The sequence below is a fragment of the Heptranchias perlo genome, chromosome 1, assembly GCF_035084215.1.
Source record: "Heptranchias perlo isolate sHepPer1 chromosome 1, sHepPer1.hap1, whole genome shotgun sequence".
In the NCBI taxonomy this organism is placed as follows: Eukaryota; Metazoa; Chordata; class Chondrichthyes; order Hexanchiformes; family Hexanchidae; genus Heptranchias; species Heptranchias perlo.
In genome coordinates this window covers 116,816,428-116,837,267 of record NC_090325.1, presented here as the reverse complement: position 1 = coordinate 116,837,267, position 20,840 = coordinate 116,816,428, and the positions used below count along the sequence as shown (strand labels likewise).

General features: G+C 43.7%; 1 protein-coding gene across 4 annotated transcripts in view; it reads left to right on the top strand.

The window, feature by feature from the left end:
• Positions 1 to 14,924, top strand: part of arhgap24 (Rho GTPase activating protein 24) — a 403,142-nt gene extending 388,218 nt beyond the window's left edge. For all 4 annotated transcript variants that reach the window (XM_067990483.1, XM_067990500.1, XM_067990491.1 and 1 more), the window contains 2 exons: positions 4,284 to 5,373; positions 14,075 to 14,924. In XM_067990483.1, the coding sequence (XP_067846584.1) occupies positions 4,284 to 5,373; positions 14,075 to 14,318 (1,334 nt within the window). In that variant the 3' untranslated portion in view covers positions 14,319 to 14,924. The remainder of the gene's footprint in view (positions 1 to 4,283; positions 5,374 to 14,074) is intronic.
• The last annotated feature ends 5,916 nt before the right edge of the window (positions 14,925 to 20,840 follow it).

Genomic DNA, 20,840 nt, shown 5'->3' with positions numbered 1-20,840 from the left:
ACTTCAACAAGACATCCCAACTCCTGTATTCAATGTTCTGACCAATGAAACCAAGCATGCCGAATGCCTTCTTCACCACCCTATCCACCTGTGACTCCACTTTCAAGGAGCTATGAACCTGTACTCCTAGATCTCTTTGTTCTATAACTCTCCCCAACGCCCTACCATTAACGGAGTAGGTCCTGGTCTGATTCGATCTAAATGCATCACCTCACATTTATCTAAATTAAACTCCATCTGCCATTCATCATGTAGAGCGATTGGTTGAATTTCTGATATGTGGTCTCGATGGAAGAGGATCACTGTCAGAAACGTAAAGTCAGAAAATGACCCCTTAGAGTGCAGCATTTTAACCATAAAAAATGGAAACCATAGTTACAGGGCCATCGTGCCTCTTCCGGTGTTAGCTCCTCAATTGGAGCGATCTCCCCTAATCTCATGTCTTGTCCTTTCCACATATCTTTAGATATTGTCCCTTTTTCAGTGCTGATCTTAACTCTTAAGATGATGTTTTGGGACAGATGTTCTGCACAGCACATAGAGGAAAATTGCCCGTGTTTGTTATGGAGCCCAACCAAATTTCTGTCCATTAATTTAAATATCTGGAAGATTGGGTGAGCTCCATTAGAGGAGTGCGATTCTCCCTGTCCGATTTACCTCTATGCCCTCTGCCCAAGAAATTGTTTACACCTAAGTGCAGTAGAGGAAAATCCGCTCTATAATCTCTGCCTCCATAGTTACTTATGATACAGCATTGTGGATTCTAATAATCCTCCGTGTGATCCATTTCTTCGAACCTCGCTTCGTTCGTCCAGTAATGAGCCTGCGTTCATGCCAGTGACAATCAATTTTACAAATAAATTGAGACAAGGAGGGTTCCGATAATTTATTTAGCTGACTCAGTACAGAGGGTTTTTGTTTTGCTGTATGATGTATTGTAAGGTACTATGCCTTGGGTTGCAAGTATTCCTTATGAAGAAGAAAAGTTAGGCTCCTCATATATTGAAAAATGGAGTATTTGGATAATTGACTTTGTTACGTATAATTTTTATGAATTCTTGATTAATGATTTTGGTCAATAATTCTACTGACTAAAGCCCGATTTTAACTCGGCATTAGTGCGGCTTGAGGAAGGGGAGGGGAGGCGGGATGTGTGCTAAATTACCATGACTGTGCGGGCGTGAGGCCCAGGCCATTTTAACTCCCAGCCTCATTTCAATGCTGGAGGTGAGTCACCTGCCTGAACCTGGTGGGATTCACTACCTGGCCGGTGGGTGGGAGCAGTTTTTCGGGAGGCAGGATGCTGCTGCTGGGGACCCACAGGAACAGTCCCCGGCACTAAGGTAAGTAGTGAGATTGGGGGGAGATGTGGAGGAGATCAGTCAGGGGAGTGTGGGGGGAGGCCCGGGCAGGACAGGCCCAAGGTTTCGTGGTGGGTCCAGAGAAGCCTATTCAACTCCATTTACCCATCTGTGCTCCATATCCCTTAATGCCCTTACTAAACAAAAGTCCAGCGATCTCAGTCTTAAATAAAAACAGAAAATATTGGAAAAGCTCAGTGAGTGAGGCAGCACCTGTGGAGAAAGAAATGGAGATAATGTTTTAGGTCGAAGACCATTTGACCTGAAACGTTAACTCTGTTTCTTTCTCCATAGATCCTGCTTCACTTGCTGAGCTTTTCCAGCATTTTCTGTTTTTATTTCAGATTTCCAATATCCGCAGTATTTTGCTAAATATTTCAATTGCCCCAGCATCCACAGCCTTTTTTGGTGAGAGAATTCCAGATTTCCACTAGCTTTTATGCGTAAAAGTGCTTCCTGATTTCTTTCCTGAATGGCCCAACTCTAATTTGAAGATTATGCCCCTTGTTCTGGATTTCCCCACCGAAGGAAGTAGTTTCTCTGTATCTACCCTATCGAATCCCTTTATCATTTTAAACAACTTGATTAGATCACCCCTCAATCTTCCAAAGTCAAGGGAATGCATACCAAGTTTATGCTACCTGCCCTCATAATTTAACCCTTTAAGCCCTGGTATAATTCTGGTGATTCTGTGCTGTACCTACTTCAAGGCCGATATATTCTTCCTGAGGTGCATTGCCCAGAACTGAATGCAGTACACCAGATGGGGTCCGACCAAGGCTCTGTACAACTGAAGCATAACTTCCTCCCCTTTGTGTTCCATCCCCCTTGAGATAAAGGCAACATTCAATTAGTCTTTTTGGTTGCTTTTTCTACCTGTCCACTAGTTTTTAATGATTTGTGTACAGGGACACCAAAATTGCTTTGCTCCTCCACAACTCCTAGTAGAATTATAGAAAGGTTACAGTACGGAAGGAGGCCATTCGGCCCATCAAGTCTGCTCTATGCAACTAGCTAGTCCTACTCCCCTGCCCTATCCCCGTAGCCTTGCAAATTTTTTCCTTTCAAGTACTTATCCAGTTTCCTTTTGAAAGCCATGATTGAATCTGTCTCCACCTCCCTCTCGGGCAGTGCATTCCAGATCCTAACCACTCGCTGTGTAAAAAAGTTTTTCCTCATGTCATCTTTGGTTCCTTAAATTTATATCCTCTGGTTCTTGACCCTTCTGCCAATGGGAACAATTTCTCTTTACCTACTCTGTCTAGACCCTTCATGATTTTGAATACCTCTATCAAATCTCCTTGCAACCATCTCTGTTCCAAGGAGAACAACCCCATCTTCTCCAGTCTATCCATGAAACTAAAGTCCCTCATCCCTGGAATCATTCTAATAAATCTCTTCTGCACTCTCTCTAAGGCCTTCACATCTTTCCTGAAGTGCGGTGCCCAGAACTGGACACAATACTCCAGTTGTGGCCGAACCAGTGTTTTATGAAGGTTCATCATGACTTCCATACTTTTGTGCTCTGTGCCTCTATTTATAAAGCCCAGGATCCTGTATGCTTTTTTAACCGCTTTCTCAACCTGTCCTGCCACCTTCAACAATTTGTGCACATATACCCCTAGATCTCTCTGTTCCTGTACCCCTTTTAGAGTTGTGCCCTCTAGTTTATATTGCCTCTCCTCGTTCTTCCTACTGAAATGTATCACTTTGCATTTTCTGCATCAAATTTCATCTGCCACATGTCAGCCCATGCCACCAGCCTGTCTGTATCCTCTTGAAGTCTATCACTATCCTCCTCACTGTTCACTACCCTTCCAAGTTTTGTGTCATCTGCTGATTTTGAAATTGTGCCCTGTACACCCAAGTCCAAGTCATTAATATATATCAAGAAAAGCAGTGGTCCCAGCACTGACCCCCGGGGAACACCACTGTACACCTCCCTCCAGTCCGAAAAATAACTGTACACCACTACTCTCTGTTTCCTGTCACTTAGCCAATTCTGTATCCATGTTGCTACTGCCCTCTTTATTCCATGGACCGCATCTTGATGATAATCCTCCCGTGCGGCACTTTATCAATCGCCTTTTGAAAGTCCACATACACCACATCAACTGCATTGCCCTCATCTACCCTCTCTGTTACCTCATCAAAAAACTCTTATCAGGTTAGTTAAACACGATTTGCCTTTAAAAAAGTCTCTCACCATTCAGAAAATATTCTGATTTGTCTTTCTCAGATCCAAAGTAGATAACCTCACACTTCCCCACATTGAATTACATTATTTTTAAATGACAGGCCATTTTCTCTATGGGGAAATTATATCATTTCTTTGAGAGCCTTTGGCTGCACCATCAAAGCAGCAGGTGCTGCTCCAATTTTAAGACTATTTTTCCGTTCTATTATAAGGGACTGGGATTGGTGGGGGGTGGGTGGTGGGATTCTGCAGACATCTTTGCAGGGAGGACCCAGGAAGCGCCCCTCAATCAGCCCTGACAGAAGTTCCAGCCTCCTCGATGGCAGAAGTCACCAGCAAATGGGTCACAACATTTCCGTCAGGGTCAAAGGCCCACGGATATTCGATCCCATTATATTCATCAGCTCGAACTATGAAATCAACTGAGTATTTGCTGCAAAGGGGAAATGGATTGAAAAGAGGAGAGCTGCTTCAGTAAAAAACAAAAAAGAGACTCATATTCTTTTTAATGGTTTATTTGAGTAAATAAAAGATGCATAAGTCATAAAGGCTGTTACACCTTTCAACCTGGCTAATAGACTTACGCACCAATATGAATGATCTTTAACTGCTTGCCTGCTTGGCGTAAATGTTGTGAAGTTTACACTGTTTCATTCCAAAGACAATTTTACTGTACGTAGTGGAGAGCTTGTAACTATTTCTTGTCGTTGATTCCTCCTTTGCAGGTACAGTCCTGGTTCAGCAGTTAATGTCTGTATTTATAAGTGAACACAGCAAGTTATTTCCCAAAGAAGGAGAGGAGCTTCAGAGCAGACAGGATGGGTGCAATAACAACAATGAAATGCCAAAGAAACCCTTAGTACCGTTTCCTCCTCCTCTCAACAAAGAGAACAAAAAGCCTTCGATTGAGCCTGTACGTCAGTGCTCCTGGGATAACTCAGAGTCGCCCAAAAGGGGAAGTGGTGAGAATGGGGGCTCTCCTACCACACTGAACGGGGGCAACAAGTCAAGCAGCAGCCCCAGGACCAGCCTCAGCAAAGTGGATGTCAACAGAAGCCCACCTGTCATGGTGAAAAAGAATCCGGCTTATTCTAAAGGCAGTGGTATAGTCACCAACGGGTCCTTCAGCAGCCCCACAGAAAACCAGGAGAAAATGCAGACATTGCCAAACGGGAGTCTGCAAGTGAGGAGAAATTCCACACTGAAAGGAACGGGGACCAAGATGGGGACTGGTTGCATGCAGAATGGGGGAGTGAGAATGGGGGTGTCCAGCACAGATATGATGAGCTCCTCTTTAAACAATCGAATTGGAGGGTGGATGCCCAATGGGTACGTCACACTGAGGGACAATAAGCCCAAGGACACAGTAAACAGCGAATCCACACAACACAACAGACTTTCCACCTACGACAATGTTCAGCAGCAGTTTTCACTTTCAAACTGCGACGACAAGCAGAGTGTGGACAGTGCCACCTGGTCCACCTCGTCCTGTGAAATCTCCTTGATAGAACATTCAAATTCCTGTCGCTCCTCCACAACTACCTGCCCAGACCAAGACATTTATACAGGAAGTTACGAAGACCCGGTTTTGGAGGGACCAGCGCACGAGACATCCGTTCGGACTGATTCCGAGAACAAATATGAGCGGAGTAGTGGAGGTGGCTGCAGTAGTCGTGCTACGAGCAGCAGTGATAACAGCGATACATTTGTCTCCAACACTTCCACTGGCAATCACAGTGCCTTGCACAGTCTTGTTGCAAGCCTGAAGCAAGAAGTAACAAAACAGAAAATTGAGTATGAAGCTAGAATAAAAAGGTAGGTGGCTGTTAAGTAGATTTCAAAAACCAGCTACACCGTTTTAAAGCTGTACTGCAGCCTATGTTTAAATAACACCATTAACAAAAAAAAAATTCATCTCAACTTCTCCCCGTGTTTAGCTTCCTGTTTTATTGGAAAAAAAAGTTGTTTCCTAGTGTCTACAAGAAACTTCCTTTGGCTGGAAGTTTTCATGTTGTTTGAGGGTAGGATTATGCCCATCTAGGATGCCGCCAATGGTTGAATATCACTGTCTAGGCTCGCACATGAAGAATAGTCACTTGGGTGATTTACCAAAAGGCCACTGATGCCTTAGCAAGGAGTCAGTGCCAGAATGGGAGGGGAGAAAATTGGTAAAAAAGGGAGGAGGTAAAAAGAAAAAGTGATTTATCTGAACACGGCCATCAGCGAACATGAAAAGCTGGTGCACCTTATCCAAAATATCTCCTTGAAAATGAGCATCAGGTACACCAGCATCTTGCAACCACTGCTCGTGTTAGCTCATGGCACAGTGATTGTTTTCGTGTGTAAGCCGAGACTAGTGAGTGCTATCTATTTAAGGAAGGCGGACATCACAGCCTTGATTTTGCCATCTCCCAACAAGAATACTTCCAGCAGATTGATGGATAGCAATCAGGAGCGGGAACACTGCCTTCAAAAAAAATTCTGGGAGAAGCCAAGAACTTCTAGGCCAATTTGTTTCACTTGTTGGTAAGCTACTAAAGTCTATAACAAGGAATGAAATGACTAAGCACTTGGAGAAGTATGAATTAATCCAGGTCAGTCAGTATAGATTTAGACCTTAAATGGTAAAACTTTAAATGTAGTAGAGAAGCAGAGGAACCTTGGTGTGCAGATACACAAGCCACTAATTGTGGCAGCACAAGTAGATAAAGCCATAAAAAGGCAAAAATTGGTGCTGTATCTAAAGGAATAAAATACAAAATCGAAGAGGTAATGATGCATTTTGAAGGAAGAATGAGGAAGGCAATTTAAACCAAATTTGTACATTTTTAGAGGGTGCAGGAACAGAGAGACCTGGGGGTTCACATACACAAATCTTTGAAGGTGGCAGGACAAGTGGAGAAGGCTGTTTTAAAAGAAAGTATATGGTATCATGGGTTTTATAAGTAGCGGCACAGAGTACAAAATCAGCTGGAGTATTGTGTCCTATTCTGGGCTCCATTCTTTAGGAAAGATGTCAAGGCCCTGGAGAGGATGCAGAGGAGATTTACTAGAATGGTACCAGGGATGAGGGATTTCAGTTATGTGGAGAGACTGGAGAAGCTGGGATTGTTCACCGAGAGCAGAAAAGGTTAAGCGGAGATTTAATAGTGGTGTTCAATATTATGATAGGTTTTGAATCATAGAGTAGATAAGGGGATTCTGTTTCCACTGGCAGGAGGGTCGGTAACCAGAGGACACAGATATAAGGTAATTGGCAGAAGTACCATAGTGGAGACGAGGAGAATTTTTTTTATGCAGCGAGTTGTTAGAATCTGGAATGCACTGCCTGAAAAGGAATTGGATATATATTTGAAAGGGAAAAATTTGCAGGGCTATGGGGAAAGAGCAGGGGAGTGGAACTAATTGGACAGCTCTTTCAAAGAGCCGGTACAGGCATGATGAGCTGAATGGCCTCCTTCCATGTTGTACAATTCTATGATTATGTTAAACAAAACCTTAATTATGCTGCAGTTGGAGTATTTTGTGCAGTGAAGGATATTCATTCTCATTCTTAGCCGCCCCCCACCTCCCCAACCCAGGACTTAACTGAGGACTGCTGCCAGCAAATGAGCAGTCTGTCCCTAGAGGTGCGACAGGCACTGGCAGCTCGCCACTTATTACAGTGAGGCCTGATGCCTGATTTCTGTCGAGCCTCGGGCCTTCAGGTTCGGGCGGAGACTGGATCTGCGCCTCGGGTTGCCAACTCTGGTTGGAGGCATTTCCTGGAGGTTTGACCATGTGACATTCTGACCATGTGACATCTGACCTTGTGACTTGTGACCATGTGACAGCTGACCACATGACTTCTACAAATGTTATTGCAGTTACCTTATAAAGGTTGGGTCCTCTGTAGTTGAGTACCTTTGCTCGTGGTTTCACGCCAGCAGCTGTTGTGCGAGTTCCAAGAACCAGGTGTCCACCCTGGTGAGCAGGTGAAGAGGGGAAACCGAGGAACCTTCACCCCATTTTGGAGACCCTCCCATTTCGGAGACCTCCCCCCCCCCCCCCCCCCCCATTTCGGCATCCCCCACCCCACATTTCGGAGCCCGCCCCCCCCCCCATTTCGGAGAGCCCCAACATCGGGGCCCCCCACCATTTCAGGCACCTCCCCGATTCTGGACTCTCCAGCCCTCTCCCGACTGCACTCCACCTGGCCATGGCTCTGTGGGTGACGTCACCGAACTGGAGGCTTCTCCAACAGCAGCTGGTGACATGGGGGGGGGATGGGGGAAATTTAAATTGGCGATCTCTTGGGCTGCTGGAGGCTGCGCCTGGAAGAGAAACCCTGGATTCTGGGAAACTCCCGGTGGTTCCGGGAGGGTTTGGAACCCTATGCGTGATGTCAGTTATACCTCTAAAATGAGCTATAACAAATTTCTACTCCATTGTTTACAACCCTACAAGCAAAGTTTTTTTTTTAAATGTTTAAATGTAGAGCTTTTTTTTTGAGATGATAGTGTTTTTAGGTAGGTGTGGGCTTGCCACCTATTGACTATGAAAGTGTGGAAAATCTAGTCCTCTATTTCTACGGCAATATGGAGAGACGAGAGAGACCACAAACCTCATGTAGAGAATGAACAGGTCACGTTGGTGAAACTGTTCTGCACTGATGGTAATAACATTGTTATGTATTGCCTCTGACTTGTGCAATACCTGACCATAGAGCACTTTGTGTTATCACTATAGGGAATTCCTTATTTTATGTGATTCTTGGACACTGGATGAATAGTCAAGCAAAGAAAGTCACCCTCACTCACAATAGTTTCGTTAATCAAAAGTAATTATTTAATGATGTTATCATTCATATGAGCATTCATGAAGTAAAATCGAACCATACATATGACTTACCTCTATAAAATCCCGTTACACGCTTAATAATTTGCAACCTTATTATGTAATGACTTAACAATTCATACACACATCAGGCAAATCATTAATACATATACAACCTTTAAACCAAGGCTTTTGCTCATCGGGCCTAAAGGTTGATCAGCTCTTCAGTACTCGAGGTCCTCTTCTTCTTGCATGATGTTCAACTACAGTGTGCGTTCCTTGTGACTGCCGGGTGGTGAAGAGAAGACACTGTTCTCTCAAAGTCTTCTCTTTATTTATTTTTTACCAATAGGATGTAGGATTGGGGAGGGTCATTCTTTCTGTCCAATCGCTCCCTGTTGCTATGCCTCAATCATTAACATACTTCAATGATTGACAGTTTAGGCTTTGATCATGTGACTGGAGACCCTTTGATGTAGAAAAGACCATGTGCTTAAACCATGGAACGTAAAAGGCCCCTTTACTGTGTCTGTTTATGGCCTTTCATGTAGAGATAGCCCGTCACATTTCTACACCCAGACATTCTTAATGGTCCTTATGTCTCCAATTTGGATTGCTTCAGTGGTTTCAAATCCATTCTTTATATCATTTGACCTTACGCTGGGTGAAATACTATTTGATGTTTTACAAATCCCTGTTCTTTTGAACAGATTACTAGATAGGAACGAGGGGCCCATGCTTTTTTTCACACCTATCTTTGCTTTCCCGATCCGAATCCTTTGATGTATGTCTTTGTTGCCTTTTCTGACATTACCCCCTGCTGTGTTGAAAAGCTTATGCTTCCAAAAGCCAACGTGTTTTGAAAGCCTGACAACGCTTTAAGCTCAATATTATCCATCTAGCTTATTTATTCAATAATCTAGATATCTATCCGCAGTACAATGTCTTCGATCCCAAAACTCCTACTTCTCCCACGCCATCAGCATCAGTGAGGGAAAAACAGGATTTGCGAGAACACAGTTTACCACATTCCTGTGTTTGCAGGTTTTCAGATGTCTTTGTTTAAAGGGGGTACAGTTAACCCTTTCCTTCAAATGTCTTTTGTTTAAGGGGTTTTGAACCGCGCAGCACAGGGTGGAATAAGCACGCAGGTGCAAGAGATAAAGTAGTGTTGTGTATATATAGCTTGCTGTTTAATTATGTGTGTTGATGTGTGTGATTCTTGTTTGGGACAGGGATTTCTAGATCTTTAATTTTAAATGACTGTTTAAAAGTTACTATAGATACTCATATTAGTTAATGGTTGGGTCAGAATTTGCTGTTAAAATAACAGTGAGTCTAATGGCACTCACCGTTGTTTATGCGCAGATCGTACAGCAACTTCCAGCGAGGGGCAGATGCGCAATTAAAGGTAAAAGCCCAGAAGTTGCTGTCCGAGATGCGCCACTCTGCCATTAACTGCCCGAAAACAGCCGCTCGCTGTCTGACTCACCATTCAAATGCATTGAACGGTGTGAAGTTCCTGTATTTGCAAGGTAGATACGAACTAAACTCACCACAGAAAGTTAGGGCTTGTCCATTTCAGTCTAAGTACCTTTTATAACGGTATGATCAGTGTTAATAACTGCCAAACAATCTCTCTGACCCTGAAAATTAACCATTACAAGTGTGGAGTCTCATTCCTTCAGGTTTTAATGTTGTTGGAGATTTTTTTTAAATGTAAATTAATTTTTTTTACTTTTTCTTTCGGTCTTTTTTTCTCTCTCTCTTAATCCAATCTTTATTTCCCTCTTTTTTCCCCCCCCCTCTCTTTCTTTCGGTCCTATGTACTTTTACACATCTTATTCTGTGGGCCTAGAGTTTTAGAAAGAGCTTTTTATTTTCCCCAGCACTGTTGCCTCAGTAGTGGATAAATCCTCGATCAGAAGACCAAGATCTGTTAGTATAAGCAACTTGAGATGTGTGCAAATGAATGGGAATACAGATTGAAATCACAGGCCATTATCTGTGGTCTCCACCTACGCAGCCCATGAAGGCAAAAGCTCGGACTCCCCTGCTATAGATGATCCTCCACGTGTGAAACACCACGTCAGAGGGTTCGCCAATAGTCGTTTCTATTTTTTTGGCCACAATGTAGTATTAAATGGAGCTGCATATTTCAATAAAATTAGCTCATATATCCAGTGGATATGCTGTATTGTAATGTGGGCCCATTAAGCACTGCAGCGATCCTAGGGAGCAGAGTACAGTTAGGACTCAGGAGGGGAATCAGTCGGGGTGGGAAAGGGGAGTGGGGAATGAGAATTCAGGCTGATTATAATACAGTGGTATTTGTGCTTTTTAATGATTAGGGTAGAGATGCTGAAGGGCAGCAGGTTCCTGTGGATATGAGGGAACAAACAGGAGGAGGAGAAGGGATCAAACCAGTGTTCTGTCAGCCTGATTGATCCCACTTCCCTCCACCCTGTCTTCAGGGACATCTGCAGTGGACACTCCCCTCCGTAAAACCTGGCGCACGCCCAGCAGAGGCCCTGTCAGGTAAGCTTAAAACTTATCTTTGTGAGGCCAGGAGGAACAGGAGTGCTCCTCTGGATGGCACAAAGAATGTTTGGGCCACTGTCATTTCAGGCTGCCCCCCCACCCCCGGCAACTTACTTGACTGCTGGCCTAGTGGTCTCTGGCCAGCCTGATCTTCGCAGGCCCAAAGCTGGTAAGCTGCCTCTGGATGCCCGTTTTGGGTGGGCATCTGGCCGATGGAATGTTAATGAGGCCCGGCCTTTAAATTGGACCAGACCTCCCACTGCAGGTCCCGGTCAGGCAGCCCACGTGTATCACCAACTTTGTTCCTGGGAGTCAAATTGCCCCTAATGTGACAGGTTATTCCCAACATTATAAAATCAAAAGACTTTGAAGCTTGTTTGTTTCATGTTGTGTTGTCTGGTGATATAAAACTCATATGCAGCAGCCGGCAACTGTGGTAGTTCCTGTATGTACAGTGCAGAATATAATCTGTAACATAAAGTATCGTATCAAAAGGTAGATAGCATGGAACCTATTTTCCTCCTTCTCATATATGGCCCTACTATTTATAGCTACATCATCAATGACCTTCAATGTACTATGTACATATACCAAAAGATGTTTGCTAAAAACTTGTGACGAAGAAATTCCATTGGGGTTCTGTCGGTTTCCTGCTGCTATTCTGGAGGATACTCATTTACTTGACTTCACCTGGTGACTGCGCCAATGTAGGTGCTTGCTACTGGCAGGAAGGGGGCATGTGGAGCAAGGTGGCCACTGGAAGAGGTTCTACCCCTCCCCCCCCCCAGAAGATGCACCCCCTTTAAAGCAGCTCCAATCCAAACAGTCATATTAAAAATTTCTGGGTTTTTCAAGGTCATGGTCTGATCCTAGTGGGCCCCACTCTACAAATTTGCAAAGCAAATTAGAGGGGGAAGATGTTTTTCTAATATGTTTTGAATAGAACTTTAGAATCTGTTACAATTTGGTTTTTACCCTCGATTTTGGCCCCTTCTGGTTGTTACACCTGGCTAATCATTGCAATTGAATTCCCATGGTTCTGTGCACCTCTGTGCTAATGAGAGCATAGAATGGAACTGATTTTATGGCTTTTATGTGCAGAAAAACTTACAGACAACACTAAAATCAACAAACAGCATCAATACATTAGTAAAAAGTGCCTAATGTATTAGCAGTACAGATAAGGCATAACTTCCACATTGGCATCCTCAGCATCCTCACCATGAACCTCTTGATCTTAATGTTGTTCCGTGTTTTCCAGCGATTAAGCCAGGCTTGTGTTGATGTGAAATCCAGACATCCTTGTACATGAATCACAGAAAGTTAACATGCAGGTACAGCAAGCAATTAGGAAGGCAAATGGTATGTTAGCCTTAATTGCAAGGGGGTTGGAGTATAAGAGTAAGGAGGTCTTGCTACAATTATATAGGACTCTGGTGAGACCACACCTGGAGTACTGTGTACAGTTTTAGTCTTCTTACCTAAGGAAGGATATACTTGCCTTAGAGAGAGTGCAATGAAGGTTCGCTAGATTGATTCCTGGGATGAAGGGGTTGTCCTATGAGGAGAGATTGAGTGGAATGGGCCTATATTCTCTGGAGTTTAGAAGAATGAGAGGTGATCTCATTGAAACATAAAATTCTTAGAGGGCTTCACAGGGTAGATGCAAAGAAGCTGTTGCTCCTGGCTGGAGAGTCTAGAACCAGGGGTCATAATCTCAAGATAAGGAGTCGGCCAGAGGACTGTGGATGCTCAGTCGTTGAGTATATTCAAGACTAAGATTGATAGATTTTTGGACACCAAGGGATATGGGGATAGGGCAGGAAAGTGTAGTTGAGGTAGAAGATCAGCCACGATTTTATTGAACGGCGGAGCAGGCTCGAGGGGCCTTTGTCCCATTACTGTTGTGAGATTGTTTGCTTTCTGTAATAGCGCCAAGCCACTCAGAACTTTGCCACTTGATAGACTTATGTCCAACGTAAGAGTGCATTCTCAACATCATATCTGTGTTTGCGATCTGGCTTCTGGTTTGTCAGCCAAGCATTCGTGATTTTATTTTTGTTTATCAGGTTAGACAGCATGGACTGCGGGATTTAAAATTGTTTCACCAAATCTCTCTGGCTAATTTTGGCCATTAGTCTCAATGCCTTGCAAAAACCTCCACTTTGCATCTCAGTGGTAGCACAGAGTGAGATCCTCCAGGCATTTCAAATCAGCAAAGGCAGGTACTCAGAGAGAAGAATAAAGCAGAGTCTGCTTCTATATCCACAGGAGGTCAATCCAGTTCTCATTGCTTCTTATAGGTATTACCACGAGCTGTAAAATTACTTCCTGGCTGTGAAGCATCAAATGAAATCATTTCAAAATTGATCTTTTCAATCAAATGTCCAATGATCACTATAGCTAAGTACAAACACATTTTTAGAAATGCCTGATTACTATAACCAGCTATCCTTAAAAATGAAATCCGACATAAAACATGTTGCTTTGAGAATGTCTATCGCAATCCAGATGTCGGACATCAAAGTACCTAAAGTATTTCAAAATGAAAAGCATGGCATTTTTTTATCTGACGTGGAGTCAGAAATTTATAAGCACCTGGCAATCTGGAAACTTCCTGCACCAAATGGCAATCAAAACCATGATTGACCTCAGATCTATTCAGACCACTTCCTTACAAGAAGAATCTGAGCTGTGGCCTTAATAGGACATATCATGTAGGCTTCAGACCCCAGACTATCCTTGCAAAATGTCGTAGAAGATTATCCTTCAATCTTTTTCTCTCTCTGTGCCTGTGTGTATACATAGATTATGAAAACCACCCGATTTTAATTTCCATTGAAATCAATTGAATTGAAAATCAACTGATTTCTATAACAGGCGGCCGATCTGCATCACCAGTTTTACACCCGGGCAGAAAGTTGAAATACTACCCCACTGTCTCATGACCACAGTCATCATCCTATCTATTCATCCATATGTGTCAATTTAGTATAAACAAACGTTTCTCATTGAAATAATATTCATAAACTTGTATCTTTACAAAGGGAATGTGGTCAACTTTCAATCTAATAGCCACATCCATCAGAATTAACACAAGAGTATTTGATCATTTCCCTTCCATTCTTGCTCATTTCTTTTTCCACTTTGCTATTGACAGCTTGGAACAGAGGAACCTTGAGCTGGAGTCTGAGGTAATGACACTTCATGAGGAACTGGATCAGGAAAGGAAGAAGTATACCATGGTGGAAATAAAGATGAGGAACACAGAGCGTGCACGGGAAGATGCCGAGAAACGCAATGAAATGTTGCAGAAAGAGATGGAGCAATTTTTCTCAACGTTTGGGGAGCTGACTGTGGAGACACGAAGGCCAGATCGAAGTAACACCATCTGGATACAGTAAAGATCAAAAGATCAGGACAATGAATGGGGAGGAGAAAACCAGGTGACTGGTCACCTGACTGGAATGAAATTCGAAACCTTGAAGGAAAAAAATACATTTCAACTGTACTTGCCAGTATTTTAATTGTGTACTTACCACGTTATTATAACCTATAAGCACCATGTAATTATGTTACTGTTAAGTGTTACAGCTGGTTGTGTATATAGCTTAAATGAAAAAAAAATCAATGGCACCTATCAAAATATGTATCTCAAACAGAAAAAGGAAACTTTAAACGAAAGCCTTGTATTTAAACTGCTAAAATTAATATTGTTGTGTTGCAATCTAGCTTTTTATCAAGGCTTTTTAACTTGCACTTAACATAAGCTATTTTTTAGCATTGTGGTACAGTTGGCCTGTTTTGTAATTCTTTTTTGTGACCCCCCCCCTTTCTTGCTGGGGACAAGAGAATCCTGAAGAATTCAGAGGTAATGGAATGGGCGACAGGATATATAAAGTTTAAATATTGACTAGTGTGGCGATGCTTCATGTGCCATTTTACTTGTTCATGACCAAAAAAAAGTGTACATATTTTATAAAAAAAATATAACAGATGAATTACCTAAACCTTTTTGTAATTGTATTGCCTTATTCCAGTGCGTAATTTAATGTGCCAGAATCAGCCATGATTGGTTCATCTCTTTCAAGCACCACATCTAAGCGTTCTGTAGACACAGGTTATATATATTAAAACAAAAGCAAAATACTGCGGATGCTAGAAATCTGAAATAAAAACAGAATCCAGAAACTTAACTGGACCAGCCATATAAATACTGTGGCTACAAGAGCAGGTCAGAGGCTGGGTGTTCTGCGGCGAGTGACTCACCTCCTGACTCCCCAAAGCCTTTCCACCATCGACAAGGCACAAGTCAGGAGTGTGATGGAATACTCTCCACTTGCTTGGATGAGTGCAGCTCCAACAACACTCAATAAGCTCAACACCCATCCAAGATAAAGCAGCCCGCTTGATTGGCACCCCATCCACCACCCTAAACATTCACTCCCTTCACCACCGGCGCACTGTGGCTGCAGTGTGTACCATCCACAGGATGCACTGCAGCAACTCGCCAAGGCTTCTTCGACAGCACCTCCCAAACCCGCGACCTCTGCCACCTAGAAGGACAAGAGCAGCAGGCACATGGGAACAACACCACCTGCACGATCCCCTCCAAGTCACACACCATCCCGACTTGGAAATATATTGCCGTTCCTTCATCATCGCTGGGTCAAAATCCTGGAACTCCCTTCCTAACAGCACTGTGGGAGAACCATCACCACACGGACTGCAGTTCAAGAAGGCGGCTCACCACCATCTTCTCAAGGGCAATTAGGGATGGGCAATAAATGCCGGCCTCGCCAGCGACGCCCACATCCCATGAACGAATAAAAAAAAATGTTGGATGTACTCAGCAGGTCAAGCAGCATCTGTGGAGAAAGAAACAGAGTTAACGTTTAAAACGTTAATTCTGTTTCTCTCTCCACAGATGCTGTCTGACCTGCTGAGTATTTCCAGCATTTTCTGTTCTTATTACATATATTAATGTCAGTTCATAGAAATGTACTTAATGAGGAAATTCCTTCAGGGAAGTCGTTTTCTCATGCACTGGTCAACTACCAACGGTTTTGCTTCATAACGGAATGATCTGACAAATGGTACAATTTTATTTCTGGCAGGACATCTATTTTAAAAGTTCCTTCATGCCTGACTTCAATGCAGCCCATTTATCATGCATAAGAGTGAATAATAATAGAGTATGTCTCTCACACCAAAATCAAAGTACATGGTTCAAGAGGCTGGACTACAAATTAAAGTCAAATAGAATTATGGACATTTTTGCCCAGGAGGATATTTGGCCCATCAGCCAGTGCTAGCTCCACAGTGGAGCTTTCCATCAGAACCCCATTTCCTTGCTCTTTCCTCATACCCTTTAATATTTTTCTTCTTGAAGTATTTATCTAAATTCCTTTAAATATCATGATTGTCTTGACTTTAATAACCGCTTCTGGCAATGCATTCCATATTCTAATAACTTTATACATGGAAAAAATATCTTCAAACCTCCCTTTTTATTTTTATAATTCCCTGGTTGTACACACAGCAAATAATCAAAAAATACTGTCTACATATCGGGTAACTCTGGCCAAACTATTGCAAGTGGGAGGAGGAGCATGCACCCAGGATTGTTTCTGGTATCTTCTGACGCTAACAGCTCTAGAGCCCGTTGCTCATACATTGCTTGTAGGTTATGATACTAGTGTGAATGTGGAAGGATATCCATAATGGAATGTATCGGTGTTGAGAAAATAGTAGCAGTCCAGGCACTGAGTTTCTTTTCATATATTTTTTGCTCACCCAGTTGCTTCATGTTGAAATACCTATGAACCTTCAGTGTAAACAGATGTGCAGGACTCTGTGAGGGGGAAAATTGGATAGCACCAGCTTACCAGCATGAACAGTGCACAGGGAATGAACTCTGATCAAAATTGGGCCTCGAGCCTCATTTAAATTAGGCCAGCGAGCTGCGGATGGCTGCTGCACATCCCCAGGCAGCTCGCTGGTGAAGCAAATGTAAATCCCGTGCTGCTGTATTACTGTCACCAGCCCTCAGGTAGGCCCTGGGGATGACGTGGGGGTGGCAATCAGGAGGGAGGTATCGAGAGGGAGGGGGGCGATTGGGAGGTGGCCAAACAGAGGTTGGCACTGGTCTTCGGGACTGCTGTGAAGCTAGGAGGAGCACTCCAACTCCTCCTGGCTCCACATTAACTAAGTATTCTTTTAAAATCTATGATTTTGGTGGCAGCCTCCAGCGGTTGCTTTAATGACCACAGGTTAGGCCACACGCAGACTTGGTTGTCCTGAATGCAATAGTTTCAGGGCAGGGGGTCCCTAAACAAGTGTTAGGCCTTTTGCATATGCAAATAGGAGGCCTAACTCCTGTTTCAGGCAAGGGCCCTGGACGCCTATACTTTAGCCTTTACCAATATGGCGGTCAGTGCACTTCCACACACACGCATGCTGCTTGCTATATTGGATGGTTTGGCGCCCGTTTTACACCTATAAAACAGGCACGGTGTCAACGCATTTCTAGACTTGTATTTAAACACCAATTGATTACCTGATAGCCGAACAAGTTTTCATCCTTTACCAGTGTTTGATTGTGCCTTGACTTTAATAACTTTGTTACTACGCAACACTGGGCCCCTTTAAACTGGCAATCCTAAACTTGAAGATCAACTTTCAATGACGCCTTCATTAAATCTTGAACCCATGGTGAATAATCCCAATAGATATTTTACATATTTTTTTGAATTCAGGAGCAGATTTCAAAGTTTGCAGATGACAAGAAACTCGGAAATGTAGTAAACAGTGAAGAGGATAATAACAGACTTCAGGAGGACATAGACAGACTGGTGAAATGGGCAGACACATGGCAGATGAAATTTAACGCAGAGAAATGTGAAATGATGTATTTTAGTAGGAAGAATGAGGAGAGAAAATATAATCTAAATGGTACAATTTTAAAGGGGGTGGAGGAACAGAGAGATCTGGGGGTGCACATACACAAATCTTTGAAGGTGGCAGGACGAGTTGAGAAGGCTGTTAAAAAAGTATATGGTATGCTTGGCTTTATAAACAAAGGCATGGAGTACAAAAGGAAGGAAGTTATGCTAAACCTTTATAAATCACTGGTTAGGCCCTAGCTGGAACTTTGTGGCCAATTCTGGGCACCACACTTTAGGAAGGATATCACGGCCTTAGAGAGGGTGCAGAAGAGATTTACTAGAATGGTAACAGGGATGAAAGACTTCAGTTATGTGGCAAGACTGGAGAAGCTGGAGTTGTTCTTCTTAGAGCAGAGAGGGTTAAGGGGAGTGCAGCTCCAACAACACTCAAGAAGCTCGACACCATCCAGGACAAAGCAGCCCGCTTGATTGGCACCCCATCCGCCACCCTAAACATTTACTCTCTTCACCACCGGCGCACAGTGGCTGCAGTGTGTACCATCCACAGGATGCACTGCAGCAACTTGCCAAAGCTTCTTCGACAGCACTTCCCAAACCCGCGACCTCTACCATCTAGAAGGACAAGGGCAGCAGGCACATGGGAACACCACCACCTGCACGTTCCCCTCCAAGTCACACATCATCCCGACTTGGAAATATATCGCCGTTCCTTCATCATCGCTGGGTCAAAATCCTGGAACTCCCTTCCTAACAGCACTGTGGGAGAACCTTCACCACACGGACTGCAGCGGTTCAAGAAGGCGGCTCACCACCACCTTCTGAATGGCAATTAGGGATGGGCAATAAATGCTGGCCTCGCCAGCGACGCCCACATCCCATGAACGAATAAAAAAAAATCGAGGTGTCCAAAATTATGAAGGGTTTCGATAGAGTTAATAAGGAGAAACTGTTTCCAACGGTCGATAACCAGAGGACATAGATTTAAGGTAATTGGCAAAAGAGCCAGAGGCGCAATGAGAAGAAATTTGTTTGCGCAGCGATTTGTTATGATCTGGAATGCACTGCGTGAAAGGATGGTGGAAGCAGATTCAATAATAACTTCCAAAATGAAATTGGATAAATACTTGAAGGAGAAAAAATTTCAAGGGTATGGGGAAAGAGCAGGGGAATGGGACTAATTGGATATTTCTTTCAAAGAGCCGGCACAGGCATGCTGGGCTGAATGGCCTCCTTCTGTGCTGCATCATTCTATTATTGAAGTTAATTAAATGTAACATTGATCCGAGTTCATAAGAAACTATCAAATGAGAGAAGGTAGGTGAAGCTTCACCCTTCCAAAGACCTTGTACTTTTGTAGATTCTACTCAACCTGTTTGATCTGCTAAAGCATCTAACTCATCATGGGTAGATTTTCAAAATAATTCTGTGTGAAATGTTCCCCAATCCTAAGGTTAGTTAAAATGAAACTGCAGTATATCAGTTTAACATTACAATCTACATTATGCAACCCTGACCAGTTGCCCAATTACATTCCACGGATAACATTTCCACAGACACAACACAAAGAAGCCATTTTATTCCATGGAGTATTTGATGATCTATGGCTGGATTTAAATTCTACAGAAGTACATAGAACAGGCCATTTGTTTCATCTAACTATATTTGCATATCCTTCTATTCCTTTCTCCCTCATAAATTTATCTAGCTTCCCCTTAAAGGCATCTATGCTATTTGCCTCAACTACTCCATGTGGTAACAAGTTTTACATTCCAACCACTCTCTGGGTAAAGACGTTTCTCCTGAATTCTTTATTGGATTTAATACTGACTATCTTATAATTATGGCCCCTAGTTTTGGACTCTCCCACAAGTGGAAACATCTTCTTTACATCTACCCTATCAAACCCCTTCATAATTTTAAAGACCTCTATTTGGTCACCCTCAGTCTTCTCTTTTCTAGAGAAAAGAGCCCCAGCCTGTTCAGTCTTTCCTGAAACCTCTCAGTTCTGGTATCATCCTTGTATATCTTTTTTGAAGCTTATCCAGTGCCTCCAAATCCTTTATGTACCAGAACTGTACACAGTACTCTTATGTGTGGTCTAACCAAGGTGCTATACAAGTTTAACATAACTTCCCTGTTTTTCAATTCGATTCCTCTTGAAATGAACCCCAGTGCTTTGTTTGCAGTTTTTTGGCCTTGTTAACTTGCGTTACTACTTTTAATGATTTGGGAATCTGTACCCCTAGATCCCTTTCCTCCTCTACCCCATTTAGACATTAGGGCATGATTTTAGCCCGGAGCCAGGAAGGGGGCAAGAGTGGAATTCCTGACGTTTTTTTCTTTTTTGCTGGTTTACTGCCCGAGAGGCTGGCCTGATTGACAGGCTGGCTCTCATTCGGATGGGAGAAGAGCCAGGAAGAGGACATGATCAGGTAAGTGTTAGATTGGGGGGAGGGGCGGGGGTCATCGGGGGGTCGCGAACCACGGTGGGGGTCAGGGGTCACTGGATGGGGGCTGTCAGTCATTGGGGGGGTCAGGAATCAGGGGAGGGCGGTCAGTCATCGAGGGGGATCAGTCATCGGGCGATTCAGTCATTGCGGGGGCGGCCAGTCATCGGGGAGGTGAGGGTTCAGGGTCATCACAGGGTCGGAGATTGTAGGGGGTCGGAGATCATGGCGGGGTCGGAGATCGTAGGAGGGGGTCGGAGATCGAAGGGGGGGAGATCACAGGGCGGTCGGAGATCATAGGGGTGGTCATAGGGGGGTCGGAGGTCATGGGGGTGTCGGAGATTGCGGGAGGGATTGGAGATTGTGGGGGGGGTGGGGTCGGAGATTGTGGGGTGGGTCGCTGCAGGTAGTCTTGTTGGGCCTGGGGGAAGCACTCCTGCTCCTCCGAGCCCACAAGCTGTGCGAAAAAGGCACTTACCTGCAGTTTCGGGCCTTCTTGCCTCCTCTTGTGTGGCGTGAATCCCGGCCTCCAGGGGCTAAAATCAAAAAAGCTTTGAAAATGGACGTCCAC